The 21006-nt window shown below is 37.1% G+C and overlaps 8 protein-coding genes, 1 long non-coding RNA gene and 1 other non-coding gene across 11 annotated transcripts; 6 read left to right on the top strand and 4 right to left on the bottom strand.

Moving 5' to 3' along the window:
- Positions 1-355: 355 nt before the first annotated feature.
- Positions 356-1277, top strand: LOC17891688 (protein DMP5). The gene has a single exon (XM_006299789.2). The coding sequence runs from the start codon at positions 420-422 to the stop codon at positions 1077-1079; it is 660 nt and encodes a 219-aa protein (XP_006299851.1). The 5' UTR covers positions 356-419; the 3' UTR covers positions 1080-1277.
- Positions 1278-1831: 554 nt separating this feature from the next.
- LOC17890806 (protein trichome birefringence-like 20) lies at positions 1832-3176 on the bottom strand. Its single transcript, XM_023786950.1, has 3 exons — positions 2604-3176; positions 2032-2485; positions 1832-1851 (listed from the first exon to the last, which is right to left on the bottom strand). The coding sequence occupies exons 1-3, from the start codon at positions 3174-3176 to the stop codon at positions 1832-1834; spliced, it is 1047 nt and encodes a 348-aa protein (XP_023642718.1).
- A 178-nt stretch (positions 3177-3354) lies between these two features.
- On the bottom strand, positions 3355-5952 carry LOC17893539 (probable inactive ATP-dependent zinc metalloprotease FTSHI 3, chloroplastic). Its single transcript, XM_006299773.2, has 4 exons — positions 4677-5952; positions 4271-4594; positions 3903-4203; positions 3355-3744 (listed from the first exon to the last, which is right to left on the bottom strand). Exons 1-4 carry the CDS (start codon positions 5709-5711, stop codon positions 3545-3547), a joined length of 1860 nt encoding a protein of 619 aa, XP_006299835.1. The 5' UTR covers positions 5712-5952; the 3' UTR covers positions 3355-3544.
- Positions 5953-6318: 366 nt separating this feature from the next.
- LOC17890710 (ecotropic viral integration site 5 protein homolog) lies at positions 6319-9283 on the top strand. 2 transcript variants are annotated; one of them, XM_023786703.1, is made up of 9 exons: positions 6319-6617; positions 6715-6966; positions 7054-7249; positions 7331-7501; positions 7582-7698; positions 8129-8326; positions 8417-8476; positions 8559-8657; positions 8908-9283. In XM_023786703.1, exons 2-9 carry the CDS (start codon positions 6815-6817, stop codon positions 8974-8976), a joined length of 1062 nt encoding a protein of 353 aa, XP_023642471.1. In that variant the 5' UTR covers positions 6319-6617; positions 6715-6814; the 3' UTR covers positions 8977-9283. The 2 variants fall into 2 exon arrangements, with proteins under 2 accessions (XP_023642471.1, XP_023642472.1); XM_023786704.1 differs by having other exon boundaries at positions 6741-6966.
- A 699-nt stretch (positions 9284-9982) lies between these two features.
- LOC111831375 lies at positions 9983-10782 on the top strand. Its single transcript, XR_002834574.1, has 3 exons — positions 9983-10118; positions 10222-10312; positions 10768-10782. It is a non-coding gene; the product is annotated as an uncharacterized LOC111831375 (long non-coding RNA).
- Positions 10783-11041: 259 nt separating this feature from the next.
- On the top strand, positions 11042-12523 carry LOC17892197 (S-adenosylmethionine decarboxylase proenzyme 1). The gene has a single exon (XM_023785298.1). It carries the CDS (start codon positions 11200-11202, stop codon positions 12298-12300), a length of 1101 nt encoding a protein of 366 aa, XP_023641066.1. The 5' UTR covers positions 11042-11199; the 3' UTR covers positions 12301-12523.
- An 852-nt stretch (positions 12524-13375) lies between these two features.
- Positions 13376-14160, top strand: LOC17893991 (stress-induced protein KIN2). Its single transcript, XM_006298859.2, has 3 exons — positions 13376-13519; positions 13763-13831; positions 13915-14160. Exons 1-3 carry the CDS (start codon positions 13463-13465, stop codon positions 13993-13995), a joined length of 207 nt encoding a protein of 68 aa, XP_006298921.1. The 5' UTR covers positions 13376-13462; the 3' UTR covers positions 13996-14160.
- A 584-nt stretch (positions 14161-14744) lies between these two features.
- LOC17893547 (pentatricopeptide repeat-containing protein At3g02490, mitochondrial) lies at positions 14745-16822 on the top strand. The gene is made up of 2 exons (XM_023786672.1): positions 14745-14810; positions 15002-16822. The coding sequence occupies exon 2, from the start codon at positions 15183-15185 to the stop codon at positions 16725-16727; it is 1545 nt and encodes a 514-aa protein (XP_023642440.1). The 5' UTR covers positions 14745-14810; positions 15002-15182; the 3' UTR covers positions 16728-16822.
- A 52-nt stretch (positions 16823-16874) lies between these two features.
- Positions 16875-16977, bottom strand: LOC111831753. The gene has a single exon (XR_002834889.1). It is a non-coding gene; the product is annotated as a U6 spliceosomal RNA (small nuclear RNA).
- Positions 16978-17431: 454 nt separating this feature from the next.
- On the bottom strand, positions 17432-17811 carry LOC111831648. Its single transcript, XM_023786676.1, has one exon. The coding sequence runs from the start codon at positions 17718-17720 to the stop codon at positions 17580-17582; it is 141 nt and encodes a 46-aa protein (XP_023642444.1). The 5' UTR covers positions 17721-17811; the 3' UTR covers positions 17432-17579.
- Positions 17812-21006: the final 3195 nt, after the last annotated feature.

Genomic DNA, 21006 nt, shown 5'->3' on the forward strand with positions numbered 1-21006 from the left:
AATCGTATTTTATCAATAAATATGAATTTATTAAACATATATATCGAATATAATTATATATAATAAAAATTTAACCAAAAGGTTTATTGGTTCATGGATTTTAATTTGATTTATAGGAAAAAAAAATATATATATATATATATATATATATATATATATATAATTCAACAACTTTAAAAAGTCTTTGTATTAATTTTTCTGTACATTATCCAATTCTCCATCTTATTAGTTAACCGAACCGAAAGATTAATAAAATATGCATACAAAATTACAAATTTAGTTATGCGTAAACTTAATAAATGATTAGCTGTTTCTATATATGTCTCCGCATCTATAAATTAAAAACATCATCATCATCATTTTCATCACCAATATTTCAAATTAAACGAAACACCATAAATACAAATAAGATTAGAAAGATGTCTGCGGTTCGGCTAAGGAACGCAAACACTCCGGCTCCGGAGCTCGACGAGTTTTCCGATGAGCCACCGTCAGAAACACGGGTGCTCAGAAGACAGATGTCAGTGTCTCAGCGAGCCATGTCAAACACGCTGACGTCAGCAGCCAATCTCTCAAACCTGCTCCCAACGGGAACACTCCTCGCGTTTCAACTCCTAACGCCCGTTTTCACTTCGAACGGCGTTTGCGACCACGCAACGCGTTTCCTAACCGCCGTTCTCCTCTACCTCTTGGCCGCGTCTTGCTTCGTCAGCTCCTTCACCGATAGCGTCAAAGCCGACGACGGAACTATCTACTTCGGTTTCGTCACGTTCAAAGGCATGTGGGTCGTTGACTATCCTGACCCGTCCGGGTTGGGTTTACCCGATTTATCCAAATATCGGATGCGGGTCGTTGATTGGATCCACGCTACGTTGTCGGTTTTAGTGTTCGGAGCCGTTGCGTTGAGAGATAAGTATGTAACGGACTGCTTTTGTCCGTCGCCGGAGGCAGAGACGAAACATGTCTTGGACATTGTTCCGGTGGGTGTTGGTGTTATGTCCAGCCTTTTGTTTATGGTTTTCCCGACGAGACGTCACGGCATTGGTTATCTTGTCACCGGAAATGTTGACCGGCGGTGATTTACATTCAAACACGGTTGCGTTTTCAAGGTGGGATGACTATATTATTTCTTCGTTTGTTTTCTTGTTTGTTTGTATTCATACGTTACGAAATTTCTTATAATGTACATTAATAAATTATATCTAGCTATTGAAAATTATATAAGCAAACGGTCTCATATATGTCTATAACTTTTTTATTAATTATATATTACCATTTTGTCAATCGTATTGTAAAATATATATGCATGATGTCGTGAAAATATATAATGCAATATAAATCCATTACGTTTGACATGTTGCCTTCAGCGCCCCTTGACTTTGAATAATCGATTATCAAAATTTAACTTTATGTCGTTAGTTAATGAGATAGACGAGTATCAAACCAATCCATACGTTAAATCTGAAAAATGCGCAAATATATTTTTAAATACCATATCGCGTAACAAACTAAACATGGTTTAATTAGTTGAGAAAAGAAAGAAGATTATACTATGGTAATCTCGTTAAATCTCTATTTTTCAGCATCTCTAGTAAAAAATCGTTCCATGAATCAATAGGACCTGGTAGACACCAATGTACACAATCATTATATAATACAACTTTATCTTCCGGTTTATGTCCAAATCTGCTCGGATGTCCATCTGGTCTTAACAACATGACTCGTGTTACATCTAGTAATCTCAAGTTTAATCCGTCATTCTTGTTTTCATCTCTTTTTGCAATGCGAAATTCATCGAGTTGAATGTTGTGCGTCTCTAGATTCATACCTTCTAACTCTGTCTCATTGCTCCTAAACACAAAAGAGCCCCAATTAGACGTTTAATCTTTTAGGAGTTGACGAACGAAAAATTTATACCAAACAACAAAAAAGTCCTAATACTTTGTTCTATAAGAAAATTATATTGATAAAACATTAATGTTGTTGGATGAACAACGTACCTATAGGGTCGCGTTTTCAAGCAATTTCCACCTTTATCCCATTCCCCGTCTTCGAAATGTGAAGGTGCAAATGTCCTTAGAAACACTTCACCTTTAAAGTTCTCTAATCCAAGAATGGTCTTAAATGTTGTTCTTAATGCTCTTCTATACGCGAAATGTGCCCCAACATTTCTGACACCGGGAATGTAACAATACAAGCATCCTATCCTTTTTTGTTTGTCAAAAAGGAAGAGTGGTCGGAAAAACCACTGTCCAGAGGATATGATAACGTAATCGAATTCAACGATTTGGGAAGCCCAAGATGGGGCAGGTTCGTCGAGGTATAGATTGTAAAACGAATTAGGACCTGCCGGACCGGTTTCGGTTTCTTCGGAGCGAACCAAGTGGGTTGTCCAAAATGTGGCAATCGTAAAGTTGTAGGTTTTGTATATCCATCTCTGGAAATTAAAGTCTTGTTGACGTGAGTCATCCTCGGGATCTTCCACCTGAAGTTATTTTTTTTAATAACTAAGGTTACTTTTGTATCAAGTTATTTTGATAGAAACTTATAAATCAAGTTAAGCGACAAAATGAAGTCATATATATCTCTGAGGGAGGACGTGCCTGAGAGAGTAGGCAGATCAAAGACTGAACGTGGTTTCTGCTAACGGAGTCACCAACGAACGCCATGCTTTTACCTCTAACCATCTCCAGAAACTCGGAAGGATCAAACAAAGGGAGATCACACTCTTTTGGTTTCCATCTCCATTTCATGAAACCTAAATCAGGTCTCCCATACTTGATGCAGTTTTGGTGTTCGTGTATCGCCCTGCATGTCGTGTTTGTGTAGTACGGTGCTTCAGGGTTTGGAATCCACTCGCCGGAGAATATATCGCATTCCCGTTTTCTTTTTTGACGGCCGTTCTCTTTCTTAGGAGTTTCTTTATACGATGAGATGGAATGATTGTCATCTGAAGATGATGGCTTGGGATGATATGTGTCGTCATAATCATTATCATGCAATTCTGATGATGTGTTATGATGATCTGATGATGAATTTGTTAAATGTTTGTATATCGATGTTGATGAATAATAGAGAGGATAACCAAAAAGGAGATAAAGGATTGGAGCTATTGTAAGTAGAATAAGAGGAAAAATCACTAGTCCTTTTCGTAACCTTGTTGCGGGAAGTTCCATCGTCTCATTATTCCGAGAGAAAAAAGAAACATTAAAAAGAATAATAAGAAATAGTTGGAATAATCGATTTTGATTTCAGGGGATGAGAGAGATGCTAGGAATCATTTCGATTATTGGATTACCATCAAACAAGGTTCTAAATACTGAAATATGTATTTACTAAAATATATAACGACCATGATCAAATATTTGTATATTGTCAAATTGGGTTTATTTGTAAACTATAATTGCCGGAAAAAGGGAATTAAAGCAATTGACTTACATTGTAAACAGAGATCTGATACAATACAGCAGAAGAAACGTACATTTCCAAAATTTGCAGATACAGTCGTATCAACGGATAAACCGAGTTGTCTTATTAGTTTGGTCTAGCTGAGACTTTGATAACCTAACGGTCCTTGTAAACCGTCTTGATCTGGTCCGTTCCTTCTAGCCAAAGATGGCATCCATGGGAACAGCTTGCTCAGCTCATTTCCTAATGTCTTTGACCTCACTTCCTTATCATTTATCCCAAACTTTGCTCTCTCTATCGCTTCCATTATATCTTCCCGTGCCACCGTTTCCCCGCCTGAAACAGTCAAGAAAGCGCAACTGCGGGTTAAACTAAAGAAAGTCTTCCTTTTTTATCATCCCACCCAAACGATCAGATATTCAAACCTGAGAAGCAACCAGATTCGGATATTTACTTATATCATAAAGGACTAATAAGATCACTTAAAGACTGACCTCTACGAGCAGCGAGCAATGCAGCTTCATTGACAATATTGGCCAGATCAGCACCTACAAATCCAGGAGTTAGAGAAGCAACCAAATCACATATGAGGAACGCATCTTCTTCTAGAGGGATGTCTCTCAGATGTACGGCCAAGATTTTCCTACGGCCTTCTTGGTCTGGTTCTGCAACCACAACTTTTCTAGAGAACCTTCCAGGCCGACAAAGAGCCGGGTCTAATGCTTCTGGTCGGTTAGTTGCTGCAATTACAATGATTTTCGTCTCTGACTCGAATCCATCCATCTCAGTAAGCAACTACAAAAGACGCAAATCAGCAATGGCAACTACCAGATAAAAAGTTTTATAAAGGTTGATTCTTTACCTGGTTTAGTGTCTGGTCACGTTCATCGTTGAAACTCCTACCCCGTTTTCCTCCGACCGCATCAAGCTCATCAATAAATATTATGGAAGGTGAGTTTTTCCTGGCAGCATTGAAAAGATCTCTGATCCGCGCTGCACCTCTTCCAACAAACAATTCAACGAATTCACTAGCGGAAACCGAGAAAAATGGAACTCCAGCCTCTCCAGCGACAGCCCGGGCTAACAAGGTCTTACCGGTCCCTGGTGGACCGACCAAAAGCACACCTCTAGGTAATCGTGCTCCTAGTTTTTTGTAGTTTATACTTCCTTGAAGACATGACACTATCTACAAATAAAAGACACCAAAAGACATCAAGATTGTATTCAAAATTAGATCTAAAAACGTCGTAATTACAAACACTTTCTACCTCCACAAGCTCGTCTTTAGCAGAATCAACACCCTCAACATCATCAAATCCAACCGTGGGATTTTTAGACCGTCGTTTTTTCGCAGGGCTGTTAGATGCTGAGAGTTGCCGGTAAAGAAGCCACATAAGAGGTGTTAAAGGAATCCACAGAGAGATGATTGTTATCAAAGTGGTTCTCATTGACATCAATGCAGATTGAGGAGCTGAGCTATAAGTAATGCCTTTCTCCCTCATTAAACCAAGAAGAAACTTCTCATCATGATCGACTTTTCTTGTCATATACTTCCACACAGGAGGCAAAGCTCGAACCTTCCGCGGAGTAACATCTTTCGTAACAGCTTCGGTCACAGTTTCCGCTGTGCTGCCATCAGTTTGTAGTGCCGGTTCTTCTAAAGTTTGATCATCTTCAACAACCTCATTAGTATTGTAATAGATTCGACGAGAACCTTCTTCGAGCAAAACCTTTGAAACGGAACCGCCTCGAAGATTGGTAACGAAATCTGAGTAAGGAACAATGGATGGAGACGGAACAGCGGTCAACCTCAAGAACAAATAACACAGTCCAAAGATTACAGCTACACCAGTTGATAAAACCACTCTTTTGAAATTCTTTTTTAAAAAGAATCGAAATTCCTCAATTGATGCTCTGAAATCGAATCTCCCAAGTCTCATGGTCACCAATCGTAATCTAGGTCGAAGCCTAAGGGAAAATCTTCTTCTCTTCCTTTTGCTTCTACCATCTTCACCAATACGAGACTCCTTATTATCTCCGTAATCACCACTCAAAAGTCGCTTAATCTCACTATTACAAGAAAACTTATTTCGAGTATCGCCATGAAATCTAACCCCTAATCTGGAATCACCAATTTCAAGAAACCCACCGAGCCTCCTGCAACTAAACGTTTGGTTCCTCGCTCTAGCGACACAAACATTAAACTCACTACTCCTGGAAAACACCTTTCTGCTAGAATTCTCCGGAGAATTAGCCCCTTTGAACAGAAACCTATTGCTACAAAGAACATTGAAAGTAGCCATGGACGATCTTTCCTAGAATACCAATCATGCGTTGTTCATATTTCGCCAAGAAAAAAAAAAATCCTATGAATTTACAAAAGAAGCGTAGACGAAAGGGTCATGCTCGTAAAAAGATGGAGGGAACTGGAAAAGCTTTCGTCTTCAAGCGCTGATGGATGATTCGGTTCTCAATTGTAAGGATAAGAGTTTGCCAAAGCTCTAATTTTGACTCTGTCTTTCCTTTTTCGTTGACAAAAAAAAACCGGACAAATGATTTTTTTTTTTTTAAGGTCGTTTTGATCGATCTTACGGTTTTGTTTTTTTCTGGATAAATATGCACTGGCCAGTACCCAGTGGGCATTATAAATCGAGTGATGGGCCTTTTAGCTATTGGGTTATGTTCCATTTTGGGCTGATAGTAAAAGATATAGGGGATGATTACATACAGCCAATTAATTGTTCTATTCCTCAAACCTTATATGTAAATCAAAAATTTAAATCTATTAACAGATAGAATCTTAGTTGTCATGTCACCAAACTTAGCAAGTTGGCATCACCATTTATTTAATTAAATAAAAATAAAAAGGATTAATATCCTCAACGGCATCGTTTCATGCTGATGCTGGTTTCACTCTGATTTTTTCCTTCCTCCTTGGCTCTCATTTTCTCGAGGATCACTTTCTTCAAGCGGATGAAAAATTCAAAGGTTTGTTACAATTGAGTCGCACGCGTATGTGAGTTCCCAGGTGTGATCTCCACCGCTGTATATCTTTTGGTTATCTCAAGTCAATCCCATCTCCAAAATTCGTCGAATTTGATTCTAATCTCGGAAAGCCCAGAGTTGATTGTTTCAACTCCTTGGTTCATCTTAATTCATCGAGGGTTTGGGTACGAGGTCTTTTGATCTAACTACACGTTCGTTCGTTGGTGAGTCTTAATTTTTATTTCACGGAATTTTAAATGTTTCTCTAAAGTAATTGATGGTATTAATTTGTCTTTTTGGGATATTGGAATGTTTGCTCAGGTTTTGATGATTGTTACATTTGGCAGCTTGATCACGATCTTGTGAAAGGAGACTGAAAGCTTTCTAAAATCAATGCGAGGAGTCTCTTCAGGTTAGTAGAATGAGTAGAAAAAGAACGGAAAACGACAGTGAATCAGGACCAGCCACTTCTCATGTTCCCGTGGATAGATTCGGGTTCCTGAAGCAAGAACATGGCAATTCTCCAGAGCGTTTTAGCAAGACTAGAACTACATCATCCACTGACCATGACAGGTTTGTTCTGAGTGGGAAAATTGACTTCAATTTTGTCATAGTTAGAGACAGGTAGGAACGAGAGTGTGTTTTTGTTGTTTGGTGTAGAGAGGAGAGAAAGGTGAGAAAATGGAGGAAGATGATTGGGGTTGGTGGTAGTGACTGGAAGCATTATGTTAGGAGGAAACCTAATGTTGTCAAAAGGCGTATACGAAAAGGGATCCCAGATTGCTTACGTGGTCTTGTTTGGCAGTTGATCTCAGGAAGTAGGGACCTTTTGCTTATGAATCCTGGTGTTTATGAGGTGATTTTTGTGTGTGTCTATATCGTTTTATTGTTTGCTTTGCAAGTCATATTCTGATAATCTATCGGTTTTCCTACGCAGCAATTGGTGATTTATGAAACATCGGCATCAGAACTTGATATCATTCGAGACATATCCCGTACTTTCCCATCACATGTTTTCTTTCAGAAGAGGCATGGACCTGGCCAAAGATCTTTATACAATATCCTTAAGGCGTACTCGGTTTATGACAGAGATGTTGGATATGTTCAGGTCTGTCCTTGAGATATTTCCCTTGTTTCTTACATTTCTTCTGGTAAGGTAGTAAGATTACATGTTTCTAATATCTGCAGGGGATGGGGTTTATAGCCGGTTTGTTGCTTCTTTATATGAGCGAAGAAGATGCCTTCTGGTTATTAGTTGCATTACTAAAAGGAGCTGTTCATGCTCCAATGGAAGGACTGTATCATGTGAGTTTTTTAATCATCTCTACTTCGCTGAATTTACCCTTAAGCAAGAAGATATCATTGCAGTAGAGACGCAATGAAATTTTTATTTATTGGAAGATTGCAAGCAAATAACTATGTTGAAGAAAAAAAAAATACTTATTTACTGCAATATTTAGAGTTCATGGCTACTTTTTGAAAATTCGTCATTGACTAGGTTTATATTGATTCTGGTAAGAATTTTTTGGGTTAGGATAAATGGCTGATCACAGTAGTTGTTTCATCCTTATTCTTAGAGATATCGTAAAATTACAAATTTTATCGATTCATAGATAAAGAGATACTGATATTATGATAGTTATGTTAATTGATGTACGCTTTCTATGTATAACTATGCCATATGAGAAAATATAGGAATCAATAATCCAAGAGTCACTGTCTGTGTGTAATGTAGGCAGGGCTTCCTCTTGTACAGCAATACCTGTTTCAGTTAGAAAGCTTGGTAAAAGAGCTAATTCCAAAGCTCGGAGAACATTTTACTCAAGAAATGATCAATCCGAGTATGTATGCAAGTCAATGGTTCATCACCGTCTTCTCTTATTCATTTCCTTTTCCTTTGGCTCTACGGATATGGGATGTCTTTCTCTCCGAGGTAACTAATTCGCATCTTTAAAAATCTGTTTTGATATTTGTTGTAATCAAAGCCTCATTTTGTTATAATCGTTGGTCATTCTTGCTTAAGGGTGTTAAAATCGTGTTCAAAGTCGGCTTAGCATTGTTGAAGTATTGCCAAGATGAGTTGGTGAGTGAGGTGTTTTAATGAGCTGTAAGTTAAACTTGGAGAAACCAAGCTTTTTAAAACTCGTATCTTATTAACTCTGCAGGTAAAATTACCATTTGAAAAATTAATACATGCTCTGAAAAATTTCCCGGATGATGCAATGAATCCGGATACCTTGCTTCCATTGGCTTATTCTATAAAGGTTCTCTTTCTTTTCCAAAAAGTGAAGCTGTCTCCTTAATGTTGTGGTTAAGTTCTTATAATAACACTGGAGAGATATGAAAGAATCAAATTAGCGATATAGACATGATTAACTTGATGGATAATTTAATCATACTTACTTGTAGTGAACAATTGTTGAGGGGCATTGATGCTGTTAAATCTGTTAGTGAAAACTCTGAGGTTTCTTGAGCTGATAAACATTAGTGGCATTAATACTTTGTTCATCCCAGGTATCAAAGCGCTTGGAAGAACTGAAACTGGACTATGAGAAGACTAACGCCAAACCGGTTCAACCATAGAAGGACTGGTGGTTGTAATGAACTGAACCAGACGATTGGATTCGGATTCTTTTCTCATCCCTATCTTTTATATTTTTGGCTGGAATATATTCTTTTTTCATCATATATGCCAAGTTGGGGGGGGAATTTCTTATGAGAGACTCTGATTCTTTATAGCAATTTCCGGGTAAAGAAGGTATGCTCCAGCTGATGTATAGATAGAGACTTGTATTCCTAGAAGAAGAAAAAATCTCATCAAAGTGAAAAGTAAATCATGGTTGTTTTACTTTTAAAATAAATTAGTACTGTATTTTTAAGGTTCATGGTACCCAACTAGCAGACTTTTTAAATAAGAAATGTTATGGTTGAACAACAAGGATTTGGAATAATTAATTACAAAAAAGTGGTCAAAAATGGTAGTGATTGGTTTTACTTTGACAAATGGGGGGGGGGGGGTGGAGGGACATGAGTCATGAATGAGTCACGGAGAGGCCCAAATTTGTCATTTAGTGGGGGTGGGAGCAGTTAAGAAGAGAGCCTTTGAGAAATAGAGAATTTGATTCTTCTAGGCCCACGCTGCTACGTGACAGCGCGCCTCGAGTTATCCGCTTCAACGGCACACGTATCTCAACACGTGTCGCTCTTTTATTGGTTAAACCTATGTTATAGCGTGTTTTTCCGTATCTTGTCTTTAATATATTTTTGTTCCGCCGAAGATAATGTCCAAAATTAAAATAAAGACTACATGCGGCAAAAGGAAAACCAATGAATTTGTTTTATTAATTTTGTTGCTATTTATCTGCGGTCAGGAATCGTGATGCCTCACGCACCTACCGATGCCAACGTAAAAAAAGAGGTTCAGTAAGGGTATATCTGGTAAAACACCACGGAACGGCAAATTGGAAAAAAATCAATGGTTCAGATAGCTTCACGCTAAATAAAACGCAAAAGGGTACAAACGTAATTTGCGAAAAGAGCATACAATAATAACCCTAGTACTTACTTATATAAAGGGACTCTCATTCCAGCTTTCTTCTCTCCTCACGAACACATCTCTCATTGCCTCATCATTACCAAATCATCAAATCATCTCTCAAATTTTAGGGTTTTCTCTCTTTTTCTTACGAAATTGTTCTTCGCTTCCTGAATCATCTCTCTATCTGGTTAGTTTCTTTTCAATTTGTAGATCTGCCTTTTGTTTTATTTCTTCTCTCATTCGTAGATCTCTTCCGTCTAACCCCGTTGAATTCTGGGTTCGATTTTCAGGTTTGAGGGTTTCGTTTGATATCTGGAAAAAGGGGTTTCTGGAAATAAGGAATTTCGTTATTGGCGACCTGGATCTATCTTTTATTTTTATGTAAGTTTCCACCTCTCACGATTGACTTCTCTCTTTGATTTTGTTCGTCATCTTATTTTCACAGATCCAATATCTCATTAGCTAGATTCGTAATTCTGATCGACATCGGTATTCGTATGCATGTTTTTCATTGATGTTTATTATCTGAAACGAACAATTTTGATCCTTGGTTGTTACGTACGAATATAGATCTCAAATCGTCATAGGTTTAGGTTTTAAGGGTTAGTTGTAATCTTCTTTTAATAGTCATACTAGATCTAATGAAAGAGTTTGATGTCTGTTTACCGATATGCTTCATAATCGTGTTCTTCTAAATAACATTGAACTGTTCTTTTGGCTATGAATTTGTCATGTTCTTTGGTTGTAGTCATTGTTTCCTTTTTTTTTTTTGTTTAAGTCATGGTTCCTTTTTTCATCATCTAACTTTGTTTTTCCTGTTTGTTTGTTTAATACAGCAAAGCGTGAATGAGATTATGATGGAGTCGAAAGGTGGTAATAAAAAGTCTAGCAGTAGTAGTTCCTTATTTTACGAAGCTCCCCTCGGTTACAGCATTGAAGACGTTCGTCCAAACGGTGGAATCAAGAAATTCAAATCTTCTGTCTACTCCAACGTGAGTCTCCTCTACGTTGCTTTATTCAGATTTTGTTCATTCGTTCTAGATTCCCATTTTTCATTCTCTTGACAATGCTTTGTTTTTATCTCTTGCAGTGCTCCAAGAGGCCATCCTGAGTAGTAGCGTGCACCGAAATTCTTAATATAGTTATAGCTTTCTCTACTTTCCAGTTTATAATTTTCTTCTGTCAAAGCTCCGTTTCTGCTGGTTCCCGGATCCAATCGTTCTCTCCTCCTACAACAACTAATCCCGTCGCTCACACAACAAGGCGAGATGGCCTTATCTGCAATCGGTTTTGAAGGTTACGAGAAACGGCTCGAGGTGACTTTCTTTGAGCCAAGCATCTTTCAAGACTCCAAGGGACTTGGGCTCCGTGCTCTTACCAAGTCCCAACTTGATGAAATTCTTACTCCTGCTGCATGCACGATCGTTTCATCTCTCTCCAACGATCAATTGGACTCTTACGTACTCTCTGAGTCCAGCTTCTTTGTCTACCCCTACAAAGTCATCATCAAGACTTGCGGTACCACTAAGCTCCTCCTCTCTATCCCACCACTTCTTAAGCTGGCTGGTGAGCTCTCTCTGAGTGTCAAGTCTGTCAAGTACACTCGTGGCTCCTTCCTCTGCCCTGGAGGCCAGCCTTTCCCTCACCGCAGCTTCTCTGAAGAAGTCTCTGTTCTTGATGGGCATTTTTCTCAGCTGGGCTTGAACAGCGTAGCCTACTTGATGGGCAATGATGATGAGACTAAGAAATGGCACGTCTATGCTGCCTCCGCCCAGGACTCTAGCAACTGCAACAACAATGTCTTCACGCTTGAGATGTGCATGACGGGTCTAGACAGAGAGAAAGCTTCTGTCTTCTACAAGGATGAGACTGACAAGACCGGATCTATGACCGACAACTCCGGAATAAGGAAGATCCTTCCCAAGTCCCAGATCTGCGACTTTGAATTCGAGCCATGTGGCTACTCTATGAACTCAATTGAAGGAGATGCAATCTCCACGATCCATGTTACCCCTGAGGATGGGTTTAGCTACGCTAGCTTCGAAGCAGTGGGTTACGACTTCAGCACCATGGACCTGAGCCAGCTGGTGACAAGGGTTCTGTCTTGCTTCGAGCCCAAGCAATTCTCTGTAGCTGTGCACTCGAGCGTTGGATGTAACGCGTACAAGCCAGAGATCAGTGTAGACTTGGAAGACTATGGGTGCAGAGAGAGGACATTTGAGTCTCTAGGAGAAGAGAGTGGAACAGTGATGTATCAGACGTTCGAGAAGCTTGGCAAGTACTGTGGATCGCCTAGATCTACCTTGAAGTGTGAATGGAGCAGCAACAATAGCTGCAGCAGCGAGGACGAGAAGGACGAGGGAATCTAGCAGAATTCTATCTAATAAACTATTTTCGAGCTTTCTGTTTTTTTTTTTTCTTGCACTCTTTTTTTTTTTCAAAAAAAACAATATCTGTTGAATAAATGGCTTGTTAAGTTGAGTCTATCTCCTTGACAAAGCCATGTGTGTTGGTACTTTTCTGCTTTATAAATTTGGGTTTATATTACCTGTGTTCTGTTATTTTTTTAAAATGTTACTGCTATGATTGATATTATTATCTACTTTTTTTTATTATATATTTGTTTTAAAAACGTATTTGCCATTAATGTAAGTTATTATAGAGTGCTTATTGGTCACGTAGTTTTAGATATATTTTATTTTTGTTCCGAAGTACACTTGTGGTTACGTAGGGAAATTCATCTCAGACTTTTTTTTTTTTTTTTTTTGTGTTTTTCATCTCAGACTTGTGATGAAAAGAACATAACAACTTGCATGACTTATTTTGTTTCGGAGGTGATTATTTATTTATATCGTAAAAACTAAAACTAAACTATAATCGTCGTTTGTCTGTAAGGTTACAGTACACTAACAACACCAGTTGACAAAAACAAAAAAACAAAAAAAAAACAGAAGAGATGATGACTCCTAGCAAAAATAACTTCTTGTTTCGTCCTTTTAGAAACTAATAATGTCAGTGAATAGACAAATATTACTTATGTAGTTCTATGCATATTATGTGAAATATGAAGAAACAAAACTTGCGTTAGAAAACATAATTAATTATAAATCTTTAATAAATGTATAAGAAAAAGAAAACATTATCGTTTTCGCTCAACATCCTATTATCGCGCAACAGAGTAGCCCATTCCTCTAAAAAATCTACTAATATACAATATACAAGCCTAACTAAAATAAACCGTGTTGTTTTGGATCAGAAGTCGAGAGTAGCACGTACGTGTAGAAGCCATTATGTCCTGGTCAAACGGTTAACCAACACGTGGATGCTGAAACTAGCCACCGACGGAGGCAAGGTTCTCGAACCGATGCACGTGTCCTTGACACGTGGAGGACTCCCAAGCACCTCTCTGGCTTTATAAATAGCAACCCACAACTCCACTATATTCATTCATTCATCATCAAACATACAAACACAACAACACAGTCAATAAAGCAATCCAAGGTTTATAGCTAAAACCATAACTTGAAGAATATGGACAACAAGCAAAACATGAGCTACCAAGCCGGTCAAGCCACCGGTCAGACTAAGGTCTCTCTCTCTTTCCTTATAGGATTTACCCTTACGCTAAAATATTTTTTTCTTTTGATCTTTTGATCTTTTGTTAGTTGTTACACATTCGGTATCAATTTTGTCGATACACTTTAATAGATCTCCACACTTCTAAATTCAAATTTTTTTGTTGAAAATGCTAACAGATTATATATAATCTCTTTCTGTTTAGACAAGGTTGATCTATTAATGTATAATGTATTATGTTACTTTGAAATATAGGAGAAGGCAGGTGGTATGATGGACAAAGCCAAGGATGCTGCTGCTTCTGCTCAAGACTCCTTGCAACAGGTAGAAGCATAACACTAGAGTTTCAAATCAAATTATATATACGTACGGTCTTATATATAACTCTCTGCACATGTGAATTGTAGACTGGACAACAAATGAAGGAGAAGGCACAAGGAGCTGCTGATGTCGTCAAGGACAAGACCGGCATGAACAAAAACAACTAATCCCTTTCCAACTTTTTTTTTTTCCTTATTAATTCCCCTCTGACTACTTGTGTTTAATAAACTGGGGGGTTTTAATTCTCATTCCTGCTTCTTTCTGATGTTCTTTCCTTTTGGATGTTTATGTAATCTTATCAATATAGTTAATAAAAGTTAAATCTGTCAAAATTATGAAAGCAAAAGAAAATAGAAAGTAACAACTTCAGAAATCAAGTAAGATGAGAGCAAAAAAAATCATTAGTTAAGCTTTATGAACAATTGCTTGCACAAAATAACTTTGGAAATTTTACCCACAATGCAGATAATTTGGAACGTTATTAGGTGAAGGTTTGTTCCTCAAATGAACTTTGGAACCTTTAAAAAGGAATATTACAATAAGATAATCGGAAATTTTAATTAAGAAAATAAGTGATTGGATTTGGATCATTACATACTTGAATGTTATCAAGATTCAAGAGTATACAAGACATGCTAAGAATCAGTGAACAGCAAGGATCGTAGATCATCGATTCAAATCGAGAATGTTGAGGCCAAAAATAAAAACTTTAGAAAGTTGGAGGACCACAGTTTAAAAATAAGTCTAGTCGAACCTTTTCTCTCTACCAGAGGTTTTAGTTTAAAGCCCTAACATTTCATCTCTTTCGCCATTGCTGCTCCATCCTCAAAATCCAAACTTTTGTTGTTCAAATCAGAGCCAAACACTAGTCTTTTTGTACCTTTGATTGAAAGAAAGAATGAGGTACCAATGGCGGTTTCTACTTTTTCGGAGCTGCCGTTCTTCTAATCGTCCATTTCTTTCTCATCAGACCCAGTTCCAGGTAATCTCCAGTTCCACCCGATCTTTCTCTTCTCTCCTCCATGAACGTTCTGTAGTTGGAGCCTTGCAACAAAGACAGTGTCTTTTTAACTTTCAATCGCCACTGGCGAGCTCTGTTAGCCGAAGCTTTTCATCTGAGCCTGCGATTAAAGCAAAACCTCCTGCTGAAGCTTTTGTGATTGATGTTTTTAGCAGATTGAATGGTAAGTATGAGATTAGGAAAGAACTGGATTCGAATGATATTGTGATTAGCCATGATTTAGCCTTGAGAGTTCTGAGGGAACTTGAATCGAGGCCTGATGTTGCGGGAAGGTTTTTTCAGTGGGTCTCGGATGCTTATCCTCGAAAACTTTCCTCCAAAAGTTATAACGCGATGCTGCGTATCCTTGGTGTTAATGGACTTGTTGATGAATTCTGGAAACTGGCTGATGCTATGAAGAAGATAGGGCATGGTGTATCCGCTAGTGTTAGGGACAGAGTGGGTGAGAAATTTCAGAAAGATGGTATGGAAGGTGATTTAGAGAGGCTTAAAGAGCTTTTTGCTTCAGGTTCTATGGATAATTCGGTGGACAAGGTTTGCAATAGAGTATGTAAGATTGTGATGAAGGAAGTGTGGAGTGCAGATGTGGAGAAACAGCTAAGGGATTTGAAACTTGAGTTTCGAAGTGATCTGGTGAAGATGATTTTGGAAAAACTTGACGTGGATCCGAGGAAATCTTTGTTGTTCTTTAGGTGGGTTGATGAGTCTGGTAATTTTAAGCATGATGAGAAGACGTATAATGCTATGGCCAGGGTTTTAGGGAAAGAGAAGTTTCTTGATAGGTTTCAACACATTATAGAAGAAATCAGGGGTGCTGGTTACGAGATGGAAATGGAAACTTATGTTAGGGTTTCGGCAAGGTTCTGTCAGACTAAGATGATTAGAGAAGCTGTCGAGTTGTTCGAGTTTGCAATGGCGGGTAGCAATACACCCACCCCGCACTGCTGCAGTTTACTGCTCAAGAAAATTGTCACTGCAAAGAAATTAGACATGGATTTGTTCCTAAGAACTGTGAAAGCTTATACAGGAAATGGCAACATTGTGCCTGATTCTATGCTGCAGCATGTCCTCAAGTCTTTGAGAAGCGTTGATAGGTTCAGACAAAGTAATGAGGTTTTGAAAGCGATGAACGAAGGCGGATATCTTCCTATCGGTGATCTTCAGAGTGTGATTGCATCAGGACTTAGTCGTAAGGGAAAGAAAGATGAAGCTAACGAACTTGTGAACTTTATGGAAACCTCTGGAAATCATCTAGATGACAAAGCAATGGCGTCTTTAGTTGAATGGCATTGTGATGCTAAAGATCTCGAAGAAGCTTCAGAGTGTTTCAAGAAGATGATTGGCAAAGAGGGAGTCTCTTACGCAGGTTATGCATTTGAGAAGTTGGTACTTGCTTATTGCAACAGTTTTAAGGCAAGAGATGCATACAAGCTTTTCACCGAGCTAGTGAAACAAAATCAGTTGAAACCTTGGCACAGTACATACAAAATTATGGTGAGGAATCTATTGATGAAGAAGGTAGCAAGAGATGGTGGGTTTGAAGAAGCTTTGAGTCTTCTACCTATGATGAAAAATCAGGGATTCCCTCCTTTTGTGGATCCGTTCTTGGATTACTTATCAAATAGTGGAACAAGCAAGGAGGCTTTCGCTTTTCTGAAGGCTGTGACGTCGAAGAAGTTTCCGTCTAATTCAATGGCTCTGCGTGTACTCGAAGCTATGTTGAAGTCTGCAAGGCATAGTGAAGCTCAGGACTTGCTGTCTATGTGCCCCAGTTATATCCGTCGCAATGCAGAAGTTCTAGAGCTTTTCAATTCCATGAAACCTGATAAATGTTCTTTAGAAAAACCTTTGCCTGCTCCTGCTCAAATAGAAGCTTGAATTCATTATAGGTTTTTGTTTGTTTGTTTATGGACATGGTGATTCAAAAAGCTTGGCCAGAAAAATTTCGGCTATTACACAACATCTGGCTCCAATTTTGCTTGCCTTCTTCTGCATATCATTACTCTATAACATAACTTCATATCAGTTTCTTTGGACCATTTCTCAATTTATGCGTGTCATCCTAGCACAGGGACCATGCTAATTTTCTCTGTATCGTTCCATTTTGTTAGATGTACTCGAAGGTGACAAATCAGTTGACGACTCTGAGCGATATATAAACCTTCAACTTACGTCTACGTTTAATCGTTTATCGTCGATGTGGGGTAACGGAATTAACTATTTGGGCTTGTGGGCTTTTTTGATAGGAGGCCTCTTCCTGTGTTTTATTGGGTTCGAAGTAAATATATTAAATATCTACTTGTTATACTCGATCGGACCCATATGCATATCGTTCATAAATACTTGTGATTTATAAAGTAAAGAAATCAATGTTGTATACAGAAAAATATCGAGTTTAACGGTTTGTTATTTAATTGAGATAACAATTTTGTCATTGCGTGCTTAAATAATGCGACGAGGTACAATGTTACGAAAATGAATGTAAAAGACGTCATCAGATGCACAAAATTAAACAGTAAACTTTATTACTGCATAGAGAAATAATTAACTTCTTCATAACTAATGATCATTAACGGCTGCTGATAAGCTTCGCTATGAGTATTTACATATATCGGACAAGACACAAAACAAAGCAAGCTAATTCTTTAGGCTTGTCATATATACAAATACACACGTGCATAGACATGTATATGTAAGTGTATTGATATGGTAATAATGAATAAAATTGAATCAATCACGTGAGCAAAGGAGCATCATGACACATCTTCTAATGATGTAAATCCTCCCCTTTTGTTCTTTGAGATATTTCCCAAGTCTTGATCTACTTTGTGATCTCTTCTCCTTTCTCTTCAAGTTCATGATGCTTTCCATTTCCCTCTGCGTCCTTAAGAAACCAGTCGATATAACAATGATCGTGCAAATACCAAAAAAAGATGGTGAGATTTTGTATGACTAATCCTTTCCAAGCAGAGATCAGTTTTAGGGAGAGTGTGACTTTGCAAAGAGGGATGAGAGCTCTGTAAGATAAAAGTGGTTTGATGGGGAAGATACTTGTTCGAATGAGTCTTTTTTTTATAGGGAGAAGCAGTTTGTCTGGATTGTACATTTTAATAGCTAGATAATTATAATAATAATATTCAGTGGATCAACCATATGAATAATAATAAAAAACAATAATGTTCGACAAATTATTAACATTTTCATGGTTTAGTGAACGTCACCAAACTTTACATAACAATGTGAAAATCCACCAACCAAGATACATTGGTCGGCCATTTGGTTACATAACATATTCTTCTTCTATGCACTATACTATACTAATAGAGAAATAAGTGAAAAGAAAATATATATATTTTAATTAGGGGTAAATATAGTATTATATAAACGAACAGACAAGTCTTATATTTGTAATTTTATTACGACCTCTTGAGAATTTTACAAAGACTATACTAACTTCGTGGGATTAATACTATGGAATTTGAACGTAAGATAGATATACATTGACCAGTTAGAGCCAATTTGCTTCAAATGAAATGCACAGATCCCATAAAATGTGGATGCCTTGAGTCATTTTTACTCGCAAAGAAAAATACGACCATTTTTATAACCTTTGGTTAAACGTCTATACTAAAATAGCTGGCAAATCATATAGTATAAGTTAATTAACTTGTAAATTGTAATATAAGTTGGTGTATATACAAATAACTAATTAAGTAACTGATAAACGCAGTGTGTATATTTTTGACGGTTATCTTCTCAAGTAACGATCTATATCTAAAACATAAAACTGTATTGTCATATTGATATGAGATCTATAGTGTTCCATATGAATATCATACTGGCCAAACGTGCATTAATGCACACATAGATTTGATTTCCTCACCGTTAAAAGACGAAATTATTGAACTACTTATATGAATATTTTGTAACGAGCATATCTAACGAACATTTTGAAACCCTCTTATTTTGCAAAAAAAAATCGTAGGGTATATATACCTGAAGAATCCTTTTCTTTTTTCTTTCTTAAAGGTACCTTGCGAAAGCAATAATCTACGAAACTTCGTCAAGCTCGAATACCAAAAAGTTATACTGCTAAAAGCTGCCAAAGATGATGTATATGAGACTTCATCAAACCCAACATAAGTGGAACAAGATTGAGTTTTTAAATTACTTGAAGTTTTCGATTGTGAGCTTACATAAAAGTTTAAGATAATATGGGCCGAAACATAATCCCACATGTCTTTTCTCGTGTTCCATCACCAAATCAGCCGTAACTTGAACCTGGTCCTTGCTTCACACAGTTTCCACTTAACCATTCATATAATACAGTATTAACTCAATCTCCCTCCATTTTTAACAGTTATATCATTACTTGGAAATTGTGTTTGTGTCCCCTACTATATAATATATCCCAATTTTCCCTATGCCATGCTTCAAAAACAGAATATTTGGAACTTGTAAATATATATATATATATATTGTTGGATAGCACATATATTATCAACGGTACTCTCATCTTGAAAAGTAAGAGATTCCGGAACAGAAAAGAAGTCTTGAACATAAGTTGTCTTCCTAGTTCTTCTTGTTCAATTATTTAAAATTCCTAAAAATGAGAAAGAAAACAAAACCTAACATAGAAATAAATAATTAATAAATAAGAAGAAGCAAGTGTAGCATGCTGCACGTGAACTCGGCATGGCTAAGGGTTACTGTTTGGCTAGACAGCTTTCGTTCTCTTGTCCAGTTGTCCCCCCACCTTACTAATACTATTACTCTACTTCGCTTCATTATAAACTATTCATGATAATTTTCACCATATATATTCATTAGCATATGGCTTTATTAGTAATGAGCTTAAACACAATAAAGAATCATCAACCCGTATCTTGGTCTTGGATGATTCAAAAGATAGTGTCCGATGCAACGCACCAAGAACCAGTTTCGACTTGGTAATTTTGGTTTACGTACGTACTAATCATTTGAATAAAGGTTGATTGTATTCTTGCTAATGAAGCATCCAATATCTTGGAATTAGAATTCTAGCTAGTAACCTAATCGAGATGCTTACACATACAAACATATACCAATGCATTATCCATATATATATTAATATACGTTGACCCATATTTTTCTCCTTAGTGTATTTCGAGCAATTATTTAACTAAATTCTCCTAATCATTGTGTGTATTATTTTATTTTTTGTATTAGATAAAAAGTATTGGGAGAAGTCATATATGTTAAGTGAAATTTAATATCGTATAGTTTTGATTACTCCCTCTCTTTTAGATAGGCTTAATGGGCCATTAAATACAGAATTAATCGGGCCTTAACAGGGTAAACTAAAAAAAACTTGTGATAAACAATTTTATGGACCCGATTTAGTTTTTACTGGGCTTAAAAATCGCTTAGAATTTAAAAAAAAAAAAAGTGGAAGGAACACGAAGAGCACAGAGATCCTTACTTCGATTCATCCCGTGACCTATTCAAAATGTAAAAAAAAAAGGTTTCGTTACAGACAAGACAACAGTGGCGATCATCAAAGCTGTAGGGAATGGTTTATAATATATGGAGAGAGAAGGACCGACATTGGATCTTAAGACTAGTAAACGACGACCGGCCCACATATGAGAAAGAGACGAGCTCTCATCATTACAGTGCCCCAAATGTAACTTGTTGCGAGAGTGCAATAGGGAGAGATTTTTCTTTTGATTTATTTTACTTATATAAACGAATAAGATTCGAATGTTTATTTTACTTTGACCATAACAGTCAGAGATGAGTGTATGTAACATGCTACGTGTGTTGTATATGCAACACAAAGCTCTATTCCCTTTTAAAGTCAATTTGATGCAGTGAGAAATAGGCAAAACATGTTAAATCAATCAATCTTTTCAAACTAATCAATTCCATTATTATAATTTTTAACTGTCACCAGAAGAAATAGATCCCTAGACCTTTCGAAAGAAAAAAAACAGAACATTCCAAGTGAATTTGTTTCCTATACATGTATATCGATTACACATCCAAAAAAAAAATACACAGACAGAAAATAGAGTTGAGATGTTAATAGATCCAAGTCACCCAATTATAATTTTTAACATATATATTATCTTGCAAAGTTTTTCGAGATAAAATTATATTAAAATACCCAATGTAA

This window comes from Capsella rubella, unplaced genomic scaffold (genome assembly GCF_000375325.1).
Source record: "Capsella rubella cultivar Monte Gargano unplaced genomic scaffold, Caprub1_0 scaffold_3, whole genome shotgun sequence".
NCBI lineage: Eukaryota > Viridiplantae > Streptophyta > Magnoliopsida > Brassicales > Brassicaceae > Capsella > Capsella rubella.